Consider the following 19,597-nt stretch of genomic DNA (forward strand, 5'->3'; position numbering starts at 1 on the left):
GTACTGATATGCCCATCCTTTGAAAGCAAACCAAAGAAATGGCCTGTGCCTTGGTAGGATTGAGAGATGAAAGTACACATCCTTCAGGTCTAATGTCACAAACCAATCCTGATCTCTGAAACATGTTAATATGTGCTTGAGGGTTAACATTCTGAATGGAATCTTGTGAAGGGCCCGGTTCAGAGTCCTCAAATCCAGGATTGGTCTGAGCCTCCCGCCCATTTTGGGTATGAAGAAGTATGGGCTGCAAAACCTTTCGGGCTATCCCTGTCCCTGTTTGCTTGTGTCTTTATGAAGATTTACTTTATATCGGCCAGAGGGACAGGCTCAATTGCAACCTTCTCAAGAAGGTTTGCAACCTCCACCCGAAGAATAGCCACATTCTCATCCTGACTGAGGTAAACAGAATCCCCCTGAACTTGGGAGGCGCCTGGTGAACTGAACTGCATAGCCGAGCCGAATGGTTCTGAGGAGCCTTCGGGAGGGATTGGAGAGGCTTAACCAAGCATCCAGATACCCTGCCAATGGTCTCAAATTGGCACATGTGCCACCGACAGATGAGGGAACATGAAACCACCAGCATGCATCATGTTCACTAAGTTTTAGACCCTTTGTTTCTGAACGTGAGGTGACAGAGTGTGTGTGACCATACTGGTTAGGATGCATGGCCATCGCAAATGGGAGGGCCAAAAATACTGTGTGTGTGACCCAGAGAAGAAGGAAATTGCTCTTTTATTGAACAGGTGGTGGCTATCTGCCAGGTATGGCAGACAACCATAGAGGAGCCGAATCCACCTACTGTCCCCCCGTCGGAAGTGGATCCATGCTTGCCAGATGGTCCCTCCTCCAGCCTGAGCCTGAACCCAAGCAGCAAGCACAACATGCCAATGGGTAATACCTCGCACGTGGAGCACAAATAATCCACAAGTGCTGCCTCAGCATGAGCATGGCCCAAACACTGAATACAACATTCCTGCAGGTCATCTTTCGAGACTTGTCCAACCACAACCAGAAACACACGGACAGAAAGGCATGATGAAACACACAATTCTGCCATGTAGCTCTTTCAGAGAAACTGTAGTCTTTTTAGAGGAAATTAGCTTTTCTAGAGATCGCTGTTAAAGCACACAGGGGTACTCTCATGACACTTATCCATTTATGAGTAAGAAGAGACCGCTGACCATGCCTTAGATCCAACAAAAAGGTATCAAGAGGTGAATGATCTCAACTTCTCCGTGAGAGATGATGCATATAGCACTGAAAAACAGAACCAGTAAGCAGATGCCACGCTAGCCTTTTATACCCGGATGTCTGGGCGTGGCCAGCTATGCAAATACTGCAGACCCAGTTTCATTGGCCTTTTCTCAAAGATGTCAGAAGTGTCTGGGCTCTCAAGAACAACCCCTAGTTTTGTACACTCGACACAACGTCGGAATGAAAGACAAAAAGGGAACATAAAATTCTAATTAAATTCTGCATCCTGTTTGCTGCCTCAATTCAAACTGGATGTGAATCAATGGCATTCCCAATAACTCTGAATGGTGCACAGCCCAGGTAAACACTGGCACCATAACAAACACACACAAAAAGGCTTTTAAGAACACAAATTGTGCATATATAGTCATGGCAGGTTGTTTCAGCGGACAGATGACGCACATGTGCAAATCACCGCTACCACCTGCAGTACGTGTTACTGCAAACATAACAACATTTGAGGCAGATCTGAGGGTAAGAAATGCCCTCCACACTGCTCCAACAACCATGAGCTATTTACATGCTCTGAATGATGAGGAGATAAGCAAGAATAAGTACGACGAAACAGAAAAGAAATGTTTCGGAAAAAGCAGTCACACAAAAACAAAGATATACTGTACTATAACGGACCCGGTCCCTTCCTGGCCCTGGCAGGCGCAAAGGAATTTCTACAAACTCAGACATGTCATTATAATTCCTTGCTCAAATTACAATTCAGCCTCTTGGACTGCGAGTGCAGAGAAAATTGGAATCTTTATTGCACTTTGGACAGGAGTATGTAATATTCATTAATGTCAGCATATAAAAAGAGCAGGTCTAAATATTTTTGTAGGGCTATTGCATAACGTGCAGGGGGAGGGAATATGTTTCAACAGCTTCCAGGACGCCTGCAAAATGTTAAACAAAGGAAAGACAGTCTGACTCCAGCAATTAAGCGCCCAATAAGAGCGAGCTGTTCTACACCGAGGTCAGGGCTGAAGTGCCGATTAACCAGCGCAGGAGGAATCTGCTTCCTGTGTGAATGAGACTGTGAGAGTAGCTATGAAAACATGTGAAGGCGCTGGATGAAAAGGACACCACGGCGCTGCTAGAGTCTCAGACTCTCTCAATCCCCAAGCCTCTTTAAACCCTTTAAACTCTTTAAATCCCCGGGAACACATGATAAGTAAAAATGGATAGCCTGAATGTACTATAAGTCACTTTGGAAAAAAGCGTCTACTAAATGCATACATTTAATTTAATTTAATTTAATTTAAACAGATCCAAGTGTGTGTATGTGTGTGTGTGTGTGTGTATACGTGTGTTTATGTATGTATGTGTGTGTGTGTGTCAGAGTGTGTGTGTGTTTGCGTGTGTGTGAGTGTGTCTGTGTGTGTGTGTGTGTGTGTGTGTTTGTGTGTGTGTGTGTGTGTGTGTCAGAGTGTGTGAGAATGTGTGAGAATGTGTGTGTGGGGTTGGGAATCGAGAACTGATTCTTAGTCAGAACCTGCTCCCTGCTTTCCAATAATAAGAGTAAGGACTTAATCACATTATGAGTAAAGATCTTCATTCCTGTTTACATGCAATTTCCATTATTCGTATTATTGGCTTTATTTATGCCATTATTCACATACCCCACTTTACAGCCCAAATGCTGTACTCAGAAAGAGTAGGTGTGTTACTGGCCACTGTTTAAATTTATTTATTTACATCTAATGGAATACACTTGTATGGTTGTATTCCATGTTTTGACATTCTTGATTCTGCGTTTTTGTCCATCAGTGTACTGCATTCTGTTCATGTCACACAACGTCGACAACATGAACTCTGTTTCCTTGGTTCCCCAGAAATGCAATGCTTTCCTCTTCACCATCATTTCTAATCTGCGCATTACTGCAGGTGCGTGCCACGTCATTCATGTACGTCACAAACTCAAGTGCACTTTGCACTCAGAGCGGCAAAACTACGGTTAAGATGTTTACATGCCTGTATATTTCAATTAAAATTGGCGTACACCACCTGTGTTAATACGATTAACCACTCTAATATGAGAAACCACTAATTAATTAAACCACTAATACGAGAAACCACCCCTGTCCCTTCTTGGCCCTGGCTGGTGCAAAGGAATTTCATCAAACGACTACTTCTACAGACATCATTATTATTCCTCGCTCAAATTCCTCGCGAATTTTGAGTATGGGTCACCATACTCGGCTGAATGTCACGTCACGTCATTAGTGTAAGGGCAAGCACGTTACCCATGATTCTGAGTGTCCACACTGACCTGAGGTCCCATCCTTGCTGGAGAATCTGGAGCAGGTTGACTTTGGGTTGTGAAGTTTGTTCCAGAGCAGTGTCTGTTTGGAGGTGAGGTGATTTCAGCTCTATGTCTCGCTCTACCCCGTCCTCATTCTCACTCATGTGAGGGGACTGAGAAGCTTTCAGACCTAAAAACATGCATCAGATATTATCATTTCAAAATACTACAGTTTTTAGCTTTGAGGAGGTGATGTGTCATTTAACTTCTGTCATATAACTTCATCCTGTTGTGCACCTTAATATTGGATTTAAACTTTATCCAATTTTCTGTGTAAAATTAGTTTAAGTGCTGCTGGCTGGCATCTCAATCAATAAGAAGAGTTTAATGATGGAACTGTATGGGAATGGCCACTATAAAAAGAGCATCGGGTAAGATCTTCACAATTCAAGCACTTTTATGTAATAAGGGGTTTATAAAAGTTTTTTTACATTTTTTTTTTTTTTTTTTTTTTTTTACCTTTGTCTTAAATACAGACTATCAGACTTTCAATCTAAAAAATATGAATTAGGCATTTTAAAGCTATTATAATTTAAATAACTTAAACTAACATAAACTACTTCAATATTTAATGAGTGAAATTATTTACATCAGTTTTCCCTCAAAACTAGGAATCAATACTTTCAAGAGCAAAATGAAACATTTTATAAAAGTTTGTTACATTAGAGTCAGTAAATGTTTTACTGAACATCATTTCTGAGCTATAATTTGTCAAATTAGGCAAAAAGTGAGAAAATATTATTTGTGTGTATTTAGGATATGTAAAATGCTACAGTAGCGATAAAACTGGACAAAAGGCCATTCTCGCTACAGAATGAACAGATTTGAGATGTTGTGGAAACTTTCTACAAGTCCGAAAAAAAGAAAAAGAAAAAAATATGAACTCTCCTGTGATCTATGTGTATCAACTGCAAGGACATTGGTGTAACCTAAGGGTGTGACGAGACAAGAGACTGGGTTCACCAGAACGAGAAGAATCCTCAATGATGAAATACATAGAGGCAAATAGTCTTTTATTCAGCTGAAAAACACAAAATGCTAAAAATGTAGGGGCATTTTGAAATCAACTTTATGAAATGAAACATCTATTTTAAATAATTGTATGCAGTAATAAATATTTAAACAATGCAGAAGGTTTAGCCGCGAACTCAACTGACAAGTAATTGCACAAAAATGATAAAAAGTATAAATAAAAATAAACAACACAAATATCCCTTTAAAGTGGAAGTGAAGCAGTCAGTCAAGTTTATTATTTAGTAAACTGATTTCCACTTTAATAAAAAAAGTATATATAATAAACACGATTAATGCATCCATTAAAAAGAATAAAGCAGTGGTTCCCAAACTGGGGGCCGCAGCAAGGCTGAGGGATAGTTAGGGCCCTATGAAATCCATTAGATTTTTTCCTAAATTTGGTTATTGTTGTTTTTTTGTTTTGAATGTAGCTTTTTCAGTTTTAATTTTTTTCAACTCCTTTTTAATAGTTAAATTAAATGTTATCAAGTAAAAAGCATGTCTAATTAATCAAAATTATGAAACATATTGTGGGGAAGTCGTGGCCTAATGGTTAGAGGGTTGGACTCCCAATCGAAGGGTTGTGGGTTCTAGTCTCGGGCCGGACGGAATTGTGGGTGGGGGGAGTGCATGCTCTCTCTCCACCTTCAATACCACGACTTAGGTGCCCTTGAGCAAGGCATCGAACCCCCAACTGCTCCCCGGGCGCCGCAGCATAAATGGCTGCCCACTGCTCCGGGTGTGTGCTCACAGTGTGTGTGTGTGTGTGTGTTCACTGTGTGTGCATTTTCGGATGGGTTAAATGCAGAGCACAAATTCTGAGTATGGGTCACCATACTTGGCTGAATGTCACTTCACTTTCACTTTCATTATACATTTTCACATCAATTTATTAAGAGATTAACAAAAATGACAAGTTTAGGGCCCTATGATGTTTTTTTTTCTCACTGTATTATTAAAATTTTTTACTGTTACCTAATTCTGTGTTTTAGCATGTTTCATTATTTGAATGTATAAACAACCTAATTTATTAATTAAGTAGTAGCCGGCTATGTACATTATACTGAAAAATAGTCCCAGACTTTTATTTTGACGGGTTGCTGTGAATACCTTTACAGTTCTGTGTATGTGACGTGACGCTAGTTTTACTCAAATCTCAACTCTCAGAACAGTTCTGGAGATGTTGTTCATGTGTTTCGGTCCTCATTTAGTGAGACAGCAGACGCTGAAATGAGAGATGGAGTGAGAGGAGCAGGAGCAGTGAGAGATGCAGTGAGAGATTGTTTTATTTTAACCCCCCCCCCCCCTCCTCTTTTTATCTGGGCTTTTTGCTGTTGTTGTTTTTTTGTTCAGAATGCTCTTATGTGTTTCATGGATATTTTGTTCACTGTAAGCAATACTGTCAAACCTTTTCTGTTCTATCATACTGTGTTTCTACTGTACCTCCTGCAGTAAACAGTAAAGGAAAAAAATAGCTTTTTACTGGAATGCTTTTGAATGTGAACATTACGGTACATTTGAACATACAGTTCCTAACCAAGAAATTTAGTGTAAAACAGTGAATTGCATGTTTTGCATGCAAATACCTGTAAAACTGAAACATAAAAGTCTATGCAGTTTTTGTAATGTCAACAATAGCAAGTATTTTGAAACCTGGTGTACTTTGATTGACTGCATGTACCTTTTGAGGTGAAAACAAGTGTTATTCTTTGACAGAATAATTTAATTTTGAGTCAGATTTCCAGTGTTTTTGTAAAGTTGGTGTGTGCAGAGAAAGATGTGTTCTATTTTGAAATGAAGATTTAGTATATATTTAACAAAATGTGTTTTTGAGAAGAGAATTATCCATTTGGCCAATTGTGTTTTGTAGGTGTGAGTCTGTGTTAAGAGTTTAGAAAAAGTATCTGAAGTATGGTTAAGCGCTTGTTAGCGATTGAAAAACTGTAAAAAAAAAAAACTGTAACTGGTCAAACATTGCAGATGATTTTTAGTAAAGTCTCTCAACAAATAGCGCTCCAGCACATATATCATTCAAACACACCTGCTCGTCTTCTTCCAGCGAAGGCTCGCCTGGGTTTGCGCCTCTGCTTGCGTGTCTCCAGACTAAGAAGCTTCCTTTCATATTGGACCACATGGTGCGTGCAGAAGGTCCCCACAACCAGAGATATATTATCATTCACCCTGGTCCTGTGGAATAAAACACAGCAAAACAGACATTTATCAAAATCCAGCCACAAATGTGAGTCTTAAGTCTCTGGGGTATATTTGTAGCAATAGCCAAAAATAAATTGTATGGATCAAATTTTTTTATTTTATGCCAAAAATCATTAGGATATTAAGTAAAGATCATGTTCCATGAAGATATTTTGTAAATTTCCTACCGTAAATATATAAAAACTTAATTTTTTATTAGTAATATGCATTGCTAAGAACTTCATTTGGACAATGATTTTCACTATATTTTTATCATTTTTTGCTCCCTCAGATTCCAGATTTTCAAATAGTTGTATCTCAGTCAAATATCGTCCTCCTAACATCCATATACATCAATGGAAAGCTTATTTAAATATGAGTAATATAAATATGAGTTTAAATAAATTGCCCCATATGAGGTTTTGTGGTCCAGGGTCACATATTTGTTTAGAGCTGTTTTGGACTGTAAAAAAGTGCTTGATCTGTGCAGATTTCTCTCCTGATTCAGACCAGAACACTTTTTGACTGCAGGAAGTGTTATTATGAATTATTTTTTGCCAGAATTTTTTTATTTTTTTATTTTTTTTTAAATGCCTTGATGTATTTATTACAAACTCATTTTATCAGTGCACATAAGCCTTTGTATGACATACTCACACTAAATATCAACAAAAAGCCCTCAGGCTGAAGATTCCTTAAATAGATTAAGATCTTTCCAACCACGGTGGAAAGACTTACCTTTCATGGAAAAGTTTATTAGCCAACATGGCATTCATAGAGGTCTTGTATTCCAGATAACCACTGAAATAGAGAGAGAGAGAGAGAGAGAGAGAATTACACACAGATTAATTACATTACAAGTCCAAACAAATTCTGTGGGAAACAATCAGTCCTGTTGGTTCAGCAGTGACTCTTATGCAAAGGAGAAAGATACAAGCTGAATGAGAACATGATGTTGCTTGCACTTTTCAATTATGTAAAAACTGTGTACAGCTGAAATGAGAAAACCATGTCTGTTAGCGTCACTCAACAACTGCCCTGCATGTTTACGACAAAACACACATGATGATGGGTTAGATGCTTTATGACTGCATCGGTCACACTTGAGCAAAAATACTATGCTCTGCCTACAAGCAGCTAGAATTAGCTGCTACATCACTGTCTAATGGTGGAAATTACAAAATGATGAGGTGCTGAACATTAAATGACTGCACAAATTTTCCAGACCGAGCTTAAACGAGCATTTGAAAAGCTTAAGCTATTTTCCTGTGTCAATAACAATATATTTTGAGTGAAGTAAATGTTTATTTGTCATGAGTCATGAATGTCTCTTTAAGTCAAGCTGTTATAACACTATTCCGTTACGGGACAGCGTCTGCTTCTAAGCACATATTTAACATGTCTTTAGGCAATGAGAATCAAATGTTCATACAGAGATGGAGTAGTAATTAAGCAAGCATTTGGGCCAATGCTAAATGAAAACATTACACTTACAGAAAATATTACAGAAACCTGTTCTAGTAATCTTTGTATGCATGTTTGCTTCAATCATTTTCAGCAGAATAATATAAAAATGTTTTCCCTTGAATACATTAGTGGTCACATCATTATTATTCTGAATTGTTTTAAATATGTGTCTTTAGCCCTATTCGGACGGGACTAGTTTTACAGGGGGTCGTTAGAGAAATCTGTGTTTCACAGACGTACTTGGTGATTTTAATCCCGTCCGAATCTGCCACGTCTGTGTTTTTCTCACACAACCTCTGTGATAATTCCAGAGCAAATTACCTACTGTTTTTCAGCAAACTCAGTGATCCTCTGAGAAAACTAAGCCCGTCCGAATGCGAATGTCTGTGATTTTTATTTCACAACGCGTTTCCTTGTGTGTTTTGGCCAACGTGAATTACCGTAGATGCTTTTATCGCGCGGATGTTTGATATATTTGCTTAGCGGCCAATAAATAATAATAAAAAAATAATACAAATAATAAAATCAATAGCAAGATCGCGTAAACTGTTAATACCGGCTATTGTGATATCAGCATCAGGTAAGATTACTCACGTTCATTTATGTACTCAGTTACATAATGTTTTAAAGGGACAATAATGAACTTTTTAGGTATTTTATTATCTAAAATCAATATTTTTATTCATAAATATGCCCTCAATGGTGTACAAATACCTATGCCAATGTTTAAACTAATCCTTGTAAATGAAGAATTTATTATCTTTATATACATGGGACAGGTAGGTCGACGGAGGTTTCAATGTAGTTCCGCCATCTTGCAGAACTATAATAGCAGAGAGGGACAAAAAGTACTAAGCCAACGCGTTTCCACAACGCGTTTTCGGTCAGAGCCAGAAACGCAGGTGCAGAGCAGTGAGAGGCGCTTGAAACTGCACCGGCAAGTTTAAAAGTCTGGATTGCATTCTTATTATGGAGCATACATATGCCGCGCCACAGGAGAAGAAAACATCGTCGCCAAAACAGTCAAAAATAGAACGTAAAAGGAAACGTGACCGTAGATTACAGAAAACAAGAGTTAATGTCGGGGAAGCTTTTTCTAGGTGGAAAGAGCTAATGCTGGATAAAGATTTCAAAAGAGACGCTGAAGTGGCCAGTTTTCTTCTCGACAGGTAAGTCAGTGTTACAATCTATATTATAATATTTTTTTTATATCTAACAATGCATATAATTCAGAAAATATAACGAATAAAGAAGACATAACTACTAATTACAATATTTCATGTTTTCCACAGTCAGTAATTCATACTGTAACATTCGTTTGTTAGTTGTCATGTTGCAGTTTGTTTGAAATAACACACCTGTTCACCTGAAGGAAAACTCGACGAAGTGCTATTAGAAGACATCCTGTCAAAGCTTTTTGGTACATATCGCCTTCCGTAGATGCAACGCGCATTTGAAAAAGGGAGGCGCTGGAGAGCAAAATTAGTTTGAATGCAAAATACCATTTCACCACTAGATGGGAGTAATTCCTACTTAGTGTCCCTTTAATTACATTTAATTAAAAAAGAAAAAAGGAAAACAAGTTAAACTAAAGGAACCACACATTAACATGGTTTTGTTATACTAGCCATTTAGTATTTATTGTGTAATAATACTAAGGCAATCATTCTGAATGAATGCAATGCACGCATACAGAGCGCGTGATCTCTGTGACGCCCAGATGCACAAATCAGACCCTCCCACCTCTGTAATAAACACGGAGAAACTGTCTATGGGAGATACTAGTCCCGTCAGAATTGGTACATGAAAATCACAGACGTCAGGTGGTAAGAATCGAAACTCAAACGTAGTTTAGAAAACTAGTCCCGTCCGAATAGTGCTTTTAACTACTAATAATTCTGAGAGTGATTTCAAAAATATCTTTCCACTGTGCTTATGCTACACTTGTGCTATGACTAATATTATTATTATTATTATTATTATTATTATAATATATATATATATATATATATATATATATATATATATTAAATATATCTTTATTGCTATTGATATCATCCTTGGTGCGAATTGGTCTAAGCTTTATTTTAAAATTTTCAGGTTGTTTGTGTCTTTTTATGTGTTTTTGTCACTTTATTAGTTATAATAGTCCTTTTTTATATTATAAATATTTTATCTAGCAATAATAACCCTGCTGTAGATGTGAATGCCAAAAAGTGTGACTGCATTGATGTGTTTTTATCCACATTTTACATGCCCAATCTTCATAGCCTGCACATGTTTTCTGATATTCATCATGTTCAGTAATTATACCCACTCATGCTTGCAGAGGGTAAACTGTCTGTATTCAGAGGCAGAGCACACGAGAGCACAAGCATGAGTGATGGAAATGATATCCGCATGACTTGGCATTGCTGGAATCTCATTTTCATTGCCCATCAAACATACTCAAGTATAAAGCAGAAAGAAGAAAGACTGAGGCTGGCACTGATTGCTCTGGTCTAAGCACATCTGGTTTTTGGAGGTATTTGATCTAACGGAGAGTGATCCCTGTAACCTGTTCACAGATGTTTCATATCAAAAGTAAGTGGTGTAATACTGCACCTGAACATTATTTCATTCTAGTCTTCAATTGTGTTTATGTTAACATACTTACACTGAAAAATGGTGCAGGATTTACTTTGAAACAATCTTCCCTCAAAAACAGCATTTTACAAAGAATTCGTATCACTCACAGCAACATTACATTTGGAAGCAGAAGGAAATAGTATTATCTTCTATAAACTCCAAAAACAGTGTAGCGCATTATTAGAGTCACTGGTTATTTTAGCCTCGAACAAAACATATTAGATCACCTTTGTCTCTTAAAGGAGTCATGAACTGAGAAATCTAATTCAGCTGATCTTCATAACAGGTCAATGCACTATAAAAACCTCCTGCATGTTTCAGAATTCAAAACCTAGTTCAAAAACAGCTTTTATTGAATCTTAGCTAAGAAAACGACTCGTTTTGGAATTTGTCACATTACGATGTCATAGTGCGACGAAAGACCGCCCCTGCAGGAGAAACATTTGCTAACTTTAGAAGAAGTAGACCTCAAAGAACATTATAAAGTAATAAAAAATGCAGTTCATGACACCTTTGGCTAAAGGTTTACCACCCTCTTAGTTCAGAAGTCTTGCACTAAATTTTAGCATTTTATTTTTAAAAACTTCTGTGTACCATGGACAAAACAAAGATTTCAGATGATGTTGATTATTTGATTTGCTGAACTTGTGAAGAGTGATCAGTGTTATTTCATAATCATTGAGACTATTGTAGCTTTAATTATATATATAGATATTATTATACATATATTATATATATGATTAATAAATAATATTACCAATCAGAGACATTACAAGCACAAATGTTTTGGTAACCCACCGTCAGCAGAAGCACTGTTTTGTTTCTGCTCATTAAACCTCATGCTCTCTTAACTGCTGCTAGAGCAAGGACTAATGGGAGAAACTGAAGCATATCAGAGTCTGAGCATGAGTCAAACCACATTTCACAAACAATCTGTCAGAGTGCAAATGTAAAAGACTGACCACTGTATTGAGCTGCAGTTTTGACTGCAGTATTAAATTAGCAAATTTCCCCAGCTGCTTCATGTATTTTGTTGAACAACACCAAGAATTATATAGCTGTAAATAGAATTTTATTCATAGAGTATGAGAATATACATTACTAGGGCTGGGTAAAAAAAAAAAAAATTGATATCTTGATTTGAATCGATTCTCATTTTTTCGAAACAATATCGAGGCTTAAAGCTGCAGTTGGTAACTTTTGGCGATCTAGCGGTTAATAAACAGAACTGCTTGCGTCTTGCGGAAGAACATTGTAGCCGGAACTACTTCTCTCTGTTTATGTCTATGAAGAATCACAAAGGTACTGGGTTACTCCGCCGCGGTACCCCCGAAGCAATCTAAAATAGTCTGAATATAAACACTTATTATAGGTGCACCCTAGTGATTCAGGACGAGCTAAAAACACAGTTTGGAAAATGGATTCATGGTGTACTCGCTTATTATATACATTTTTCTACATTTTGAACACAAACAAAGTTATGGACCGCAGCTCTGATTGGTTGTTTTTTACCGGGAGCGATGGATTTCTGCAAATGGCAATAGGACACTGGGAGGAGATTATCGGTCTCATATTCTACTGTCAGGACATAATGACAGGTTTAATAAATATGTAAAAAATATTTTTTTACAAAAGTTCCCTACAGCACCTTTAAAGGATTAGTTCAGCCAAAAATGAAAATTAGCCCATAAATTACTCACCCTGAAGTCATCCTAGGTGTATATGACTTTCTCCTTTCATACGAATCCAGTTGGAGTTATTTTAATAATTGTCTTTGATATTTCAAGCTGTCTAATGTCACTCAGCAGGTGTTGCACTGCATCGGTCCATTAGAAGTTTTATAAAAAGCTCATCCATTTCCTTGAGCTCATCCGCATCCAAAGGCCTCCTGTAGCGAATCGATACATTTTTTGTAAGAAAAATATCCATATTCCAAACGTAATAATCACTTTAATCTAGCTTGCGCTCACAGTTGGACATGAAGCAGTTCCGGGGGAATAATGTATTTGAATATGGATATTTGTCTTACAAAAACGCATCGATTCACTACAGGAGGTCTTTGTTCACCCCCCGGAGCTGTGTGAGACTTTTTATTAATGGATGAGCTTTTTATTAATCTTCTAATGGACCGGTGCAGTGCAACACTTGATGAGTGACATCAGACAATTATTAAGATAACTCCAACTGAAAGGAGAAAGTCATATACACCTAGGATGACTTCAGGAGCAATTTATGGCTCACTTTTCATAATAATAAAGTTACAATTACATAGTATTTCTAATTCAATTCGGGGTTTTTTTTTTTTTTTTTTTTTTTTACATTTAAATGGTGGTTGTCATAAAAACCTGACAGATTTATTCAAACAAATGAAACATTGAAGAACAGTGAAAATTACAATGAATATGTTGAGCAAAATATGTTTAGTTTTGAAAAATGTTTAGTTTTTCTGCTCGAGAAACATTTCTGATTATTATCAATGTTGAAAACAGTTGTGCTGCACAATATTTTTTGTGTGAAAACTGTGATACTTTATATTTTCCAGGATTCACACTTAAGCCATCCTTGCTGAATAAATGTATTGACATTTATTTTAGCTTTTTTCCTTCAAACATCATGTGATACTGAAGACTGAAGTAATCTATTCTTTTATTATATAAAAGCAGCCTTGGGTGAACAAAAGAGACTTCTTTCAAAAAATGTAAATTATTCCAAGCTTTTGACGCGTAGCATAAATCAATATAACATTTTCTGATCTACAAATCATCGTTCTGTCCTTTCATTCTCTGACCTGTAAAGTTCCCAGGTGTCTGGAGTGGGAAAGATCCGAACAAACCCACCCCTCCTGTCATACTCCTCCTGTACCCTCCTCAGCACTTTCATCTGTCCAGGGGAGGCAATAAAACACGCTGTTCAATATCAAATATGTCATGAGAAGCCAAGAAGAAAGGGCATACATCAGCCCATTATGTTCAAATAAATTCCTTAGTGTTTGGCAAAAGTAATGGAAAGCCCATCAGCCGTGGACTCCAAATCACTAACCTCTTCTGCCGTCAGACTCAGAGTACTCTCCGCTGGCTTAGCACTGGCTTTCTCTCTCTGAGCTTCTGGGTCCGCACTGTTGGAGGATGGAGGTCTCTGACGCTGAGAAGAAGAGTGAATTATTACAAAAATACTGTAGTGGCATCATCAGTGTTATTACAGCTCATAGAGTTCATTCAGTCTCCTCTGCAAAGGGTTCAAATATGCAGAGGACGCTGGAAAAGTGAAGGATGTGCAAGATCTGGAGGGTTTTTCTGAATATAAACAGGTCGTGTAGAATTTTCCTTGTACGAAATATATAGTTTTGAAGCCAGTAAGACTTTACAGATCAAACAGTGTCAGTTTGCAAAGTTAATTCCAGAATGTCTGTGTAACACCGTTTGCAGATCGGGGAAGAAGAAGGAGGCGGGAACTAGCGGAGCACAAAATGGAAAATATTTCGACAGCCCCTCACGGACGACTGTCACACACACACACAGAACCAAAACAACATAACCAGTCCAGGCCCGGTCCTCTCTCTCTGGATAGCTGGCCAATCAGAGAACAACTCGCTTTTCAGAACGATGAGCTTTTATAAAAATCAATGCATTTCAGAAAGACGGGGCATAGGAGGAGAAACAATAAAAAATAATGTACAGTATGTGGAAAATATGTCTGCTTGTTTTTTTACCTTTAACCACATAAACACATTTCATCACACCAAACACACAAAATAATGTTATGAACCCTTTAAAAAATATTATTCTATGTGACCAATCACGGAAAGTAGGGACACAAGTCGGTTCTGGGGCATATCAGTTATACAGATTCTGAAAGTGTAGTCTCCAAGCTTTCCAACGATGTGTAACACATGGAAATCTGATAATATTTGGAGAAGTTGTGGCCATTTGAAGGTAGGCACTCAAAAAAGCTCAAAAAGCAGGAAATAGTCTCTGAAGATTTGCAGTTCTCACTGTTGCGAGTGACAATGGGGCTCATTTACATCTCATTTAGATAAGCCATACCCCTGCATAGCAACGACAGACACAACGGGAAAAATCGGACCGCATACTATTAATAATAAAGGAGAATGTGCATTGTAAATGTCAGTAATTTATCTTTTTTGACTTTTATAAAAATGATTTAGAGGCTGAAATATGTGAGTTTTATCTTTTTATAAAAAAATATTTAATCTTTAAAATGTGGCCATCATTTTTAATGTTATTATTTTAATGTTTATGTAAACAAAAAGTACATATTGATGCTAATTTTATTTGTTATTTGCAGGTTTTCTACATAAAACTTGGTGAATTGATTTCATTGTGTAGCATTAGGACTTTTTTAACAGGATTCTGTGATAACCGATGAGCTATGAGTTAGCTAATAACAATAGGTAGATATGGGAAGGTCTAAACATGGACTAAACATGAGATAACGTGTTTTCTTAGAATGAACACAAAACGACAAACTTTGATGTTTACGGAAACTCACCCCATAAAAAACAAAAGTGTTCTCGCAGATCTCGATGCCTCCAATGAAATAAGTCGTTCGGGCACACTTTCTTTTTGTTAGGGTATTCTTTGTGATATTACAGTCTTATTATGCCACTTTCATCGTCGCTCAGATCGTCTTCAGAATCAGTGAGCGCTTGTTTATAAGCATCCGGCTTGTCGAAGAAGTACTTCGAAACATTTTCGGTGTAACGGCCACGGTTCAGCTCGTCTACGTTCATCTTTGCGGCGTATATCTTCATTGAATTCCGATATATGCTAGAGCCGGCCAGAGTGCAGCATATTAAGTAGCCATGCTTCCCTAGGGAGGGCGGAGGCAATAACAAAAGAAACAAAAGCCGACTTTTCCAGTATGGAAAAACACAGACAATGAAACGCCCCTACTGTGGCGTGCTAGAATCTCCGACAAACAACCTGATTTCAACCTCAAAATGTATGCTTTTAAATACACCAATACTGCTATCTCAAACACGGAGAGGCTTCTTTGTGATCTCAACTAACAGATTCTGCAAAAAAAACGAAAATCACCAATTTTGAAAAAAAAAAAAAAACGCTTCTTTCTCATTTTGCTCGAAAGTTGTGCTGCCGACTTGTGTCACTGGTTTCCGTGACGGGTCACCTATGTTATGTAGTAACATTATTCAGTTCTGAAGTCAGATGAAATGGAGATTAGTTTGTAGATTAAACTCCGCTCTCTGGCAATGGGGTAGCTCTCACAGCTGGACTCTTCAGTCAGATTCACAAAACTATTACAACTAGAAAATTCTGTTGTGCTATAAAAACTGGATATCAAACAACAGCACTCAAAGACTCTTCTCATTATTGCCACGTTAGCCTCGACGGCTCAGTATCACTCAAAACAAAGAGGTTAAAGTATTGAGCTAGATCCCATCGGTCTAAGAACGACCTCAGTAAATCGACAGAGAAATCAGCTCCTTAACATCTAGTTTGTTAACCGAAGAGAGCTGTGTCCCGAATTCAGCATGGAATTCCCTGAATCCTTTTCATCAGATTGATACGAAACAGCTGCTCCAAACTCTGCCAGCCAGAGTCCCACCCTCTTGAGAACCGAATATGGGCCAAATATTACCAGTCCATTATAAGCATTTGGAACCAATAAGATGATCACTAGCAGTGTGAAACTCATGCACCCTTTAGGGGGTTAGTTATACACTGGTTGTCTCAATCTTATTCCTCTGGGTCAAATTCGCACATGCTTGATCACCACACGACAAATGAAATCAAAGATATGAGAATCAAAAAAGTGCAGAGATCAGCTAGAAACATCAGTAAAGAAATCTTGTTGGATGTGTATGGAGACATGATCTCTGAAAGAGTCTGAGTTCAGTAGGAGATGGATCATGTTTAACAGACACTGAGGGCTGAAGGTATCCGAATGAACACTCATTTCTGTTCTGTCTTTGTTTAACTTTCTTGACTTTTGACCATTGCCCTTTCTGCTTATCCAATCATTTTGCACTTGTACCACAAGATCTAAATATTTTAGTTATTTGGCTCACGTTTGTCTTTAAAACACATCATCAATGCCCTAGAATATAAAAAGTAGAGAAAGTGTATGAGTGACCTCCGTGGAACAAACATGATTATTGGTTTAATGTGCTATTGTTATTTCCAGTCATCTACTGCATTCAACACTAAGATGAAATAGTCCTCAACTGGAATTTATGTTCCTGAACGCCATATCCACTATGAAAGTTATGTTCAAATGAAGACTGAATAAATCATAAAATTGTAGTGAATGTTACAGACATAATTCACCATTGTTAAGTGTAGTTCTGTACACTGTGTTCTGCATAACTGTTCAGGGATCGTAGTCCCTTTAAATGATCGGAATGCATGATGACGTAACACGCCGGTCAGCGCCATTATTCTGTTATTCTGTTTTTGCTTAGAAATAAACGACACACGCATTTGTGTGCTCAAAGTGAGAAGTTGTCTCTTGCAAATTACTGCAATTTCCACACTGGTGACCCCGACATTAGTCTGCTGGACGTATCCAGAGACACGACGCGATCATGACCGCGAACGCTGTCACCCTCAAACTCCCCGAATTCTGGGAATCGTCAGCATCGGCATGGTTCGCCCAGACTGAAGCGCAGCTCGCATTGCGTGAGATCACCGTGGATACGACAAAATATTACTATGTTGTGTCTGCTCTCGAAAATTCAACAGCATCCAGAGTGGTGAGCCTTCTTACAAATCCTCCCGAAAATGGAAAGTATACGGCACTTAAAGCCCACCTTTGGACATGGTAACCGACAGTCACGGCCCCCCTATGGAAGCTGCCAACGGTAGCCCCATCCGCACATATGGAACGAGGCATGTCGAATTGTGTTTCGGAGGACAGAGTTTCGGTTGGGATTTTGTTACTGCAAAGGTTGCCGTTCCCCTCCTTGGCGCTGATTTTTTGTGTGCACATGGACTGTTGGTGGATGTAAAGAACCGCCGTCTGATTGACGCCGTCACATTTTGTTCTTATACATGCACGCTCAGCGAAGCGGACTCCATACGACTGTCTAGCATGCTCTCAGCTTCCGATGATTTTCAACGTCTATTGGCCGGTTTCCCAGCCCTCACTCAGCCCACTTTCTCTTCATCTATTGTGAAGCACGGTGTGGAGCACCATCTCGCCACTACTGGTCCACCCGTCTACGCCCACGCTCGGCGCCTCGACCCGACCAAGCTTGCCGTTGCAAAGGCTGAGTTTGCAAACATGGAACGCCTGGGCATAGTACGCCGATCCGACAGCCCGTAGGCATCACCCCTTCACATCGTCCCCAAACCTGGCGGCGGCTGGCGCCCGTGCGGTGTCTACTGGCGGCTTAATGAGGCAACGGCACCTGACCGATATCCAGTCCCGAACATACAGGACTTTTCAGCACACCTGGCTGGCAAGGTGATTTTTTCCAAGGTGGACCTCGTCCGGGGATACCATCAGGTGCCGGTACACCCACTGGACATTCCCAAAATGGCAGTGATCACGCCGTTTGGTCTGTTTTAGTTCCTGCGCATGCCGTTCGGCCTTAAAAATGCCGCCCAATCTTTCCAGCGCCTTATGGACTCTGTTTTGCGGGACCTGCCTTTCCTTTTTGTGTACTTGGATGACATCCTGGTGGCGAGCATGTCCAAGTCTCAGCACCTGGCGCACCTCCGAACCCTTTTTGAGCGGCTTAGCCACCATGGACTAATTGTCAACCCTGCCAAGTGCCAGTTCGGTCTCTCCACCATCGACTTCCTAGGACACAGAGTTACTAAGGACGGGGCAGTTCCTCTCCCATCAAAGGTGGAGGCAGTCATACAGTTCCCACGCCCATTCACTGTCAAATCCCTGCAGGAGTTCCTCGGAATGGTGAATTTTTATCACTGCTTCATCCCTCGAGCCGCTCAGCTCATGGGGCCCTTGCACGAGGCCTTAAGGGGTAAACCCAAACACGCTGTGGACTGGACTGAGAGCAGAGTAAAGGCTTTTGATGCCACTAAAGCAGCATTAGCGAACGCCACCATGCTGGCGCATCCTTCTCCTACAGCCCCCATTGCCATCACCTCGGATGCCTCTGATTATGCTGTCGGTGCAGTTTACGAGCAGTGGGTGGGTGGGGCCTGGCAGCCGCTGGCTTTCTTTAGCTGTCAGCTGCGCCTTTGTGAGCGGAAGTACAGCACTTTCGATCGGGAGCTGCTGGGTATCTACCTTGCCATTAGACACTTTCGTTCCCTGCTGGAAGGCCGACACTTCACTGCTTTTGTGGACCACAAGCCGTTGACTTTTGCCATGGCCAAGGTGGCTGAGCCGTGGTCCGCCCGCCAGCAACGGCATCTGTCTTACATTTCAGAGTTCACCACGGACTTGCAGCACATTGCCGGTAAGAGCAACCACGTGGCGGATTGCCTATCACGGGCTCTGGCAGGGGCAGTCCATCTTGGTTTGGATTACAACCGCATGGCCGCGATTCAGACCACAGACCCAGACGTGCAACATCTGAAAACCTCGACTACAGGGCTGCAGATCAAGGACGTGGTTTTTGGCAATGCCGGCACAACGCTCCTGTGTGACATCTCCACAGGCAGTCCTCGGCCTATCGTTCCCTCTGGGTGGAGGCATCAAGTTTTTGATTCCATCCATGGTCTCTCCCACCCAGGTGCGAAAGCTTCACAGAGGCTTGTTTCAGCAAAGTTTGTGTGGCACGGCCTTAAGAAG

At 39.6% G+C, this 19,597-nt stretch overlaps 1 protein-coding gene across 2 annotated transcripts in view; it reads right to left on the reverse strand.

Moving 5' to 3' along the window:
* ttll5 (tubulin tyrosine ligase-like family, member 5) overlaps positions 1-19,597 on the reverse strand; it is a 103,297-nt gene that overhangs the window by 40,772 nt on the left and 42,928 nt on the right. For both annotated transcript variants that reach the window (XM_052579784.1, XM_052579783.1), the window contains exons 16-20: positions 13,892-13,993; positions 13,641-13,732; positions 7,496-7,558; positions 6,606-6,751; positions 3,518-3,680 (exon numbers count right to left, since the gene is read on the reverse strand). In XM_052579784.1, coding sequence (XP_052435744.1) covers positions 3,518-3,680; positions 6,606-6,751; positions 7,496-7,558; positions 13,641-13,732; positions 13,892-13,993 — 566 coding nt within the window. The remainder of the gene's footprint in view (positions 1-3,517; positions 3,681-6,605; positions 6,752-7,495; positions 7,559-13,640; positions 13,733-13,891; positions 13,994-19,597) is intronic.

This window comes from Carassius gibelio, chromosome B17, assembly GCF_023724105.1.
Source record: "Carassius gibelio isolate Cgi1373 ecotype wild population from Czech Republic chromosome B17, carGib1.2-hapl.c, whole genome shotgun sequence".
Classification (NCBI taxonomy): domain Eukaryota; kingdom Metazoa; phylum Chordata; class Actinopteri; order Cypriniformes; family Cyprinidae; genus Carassius; species Carassius gibelio.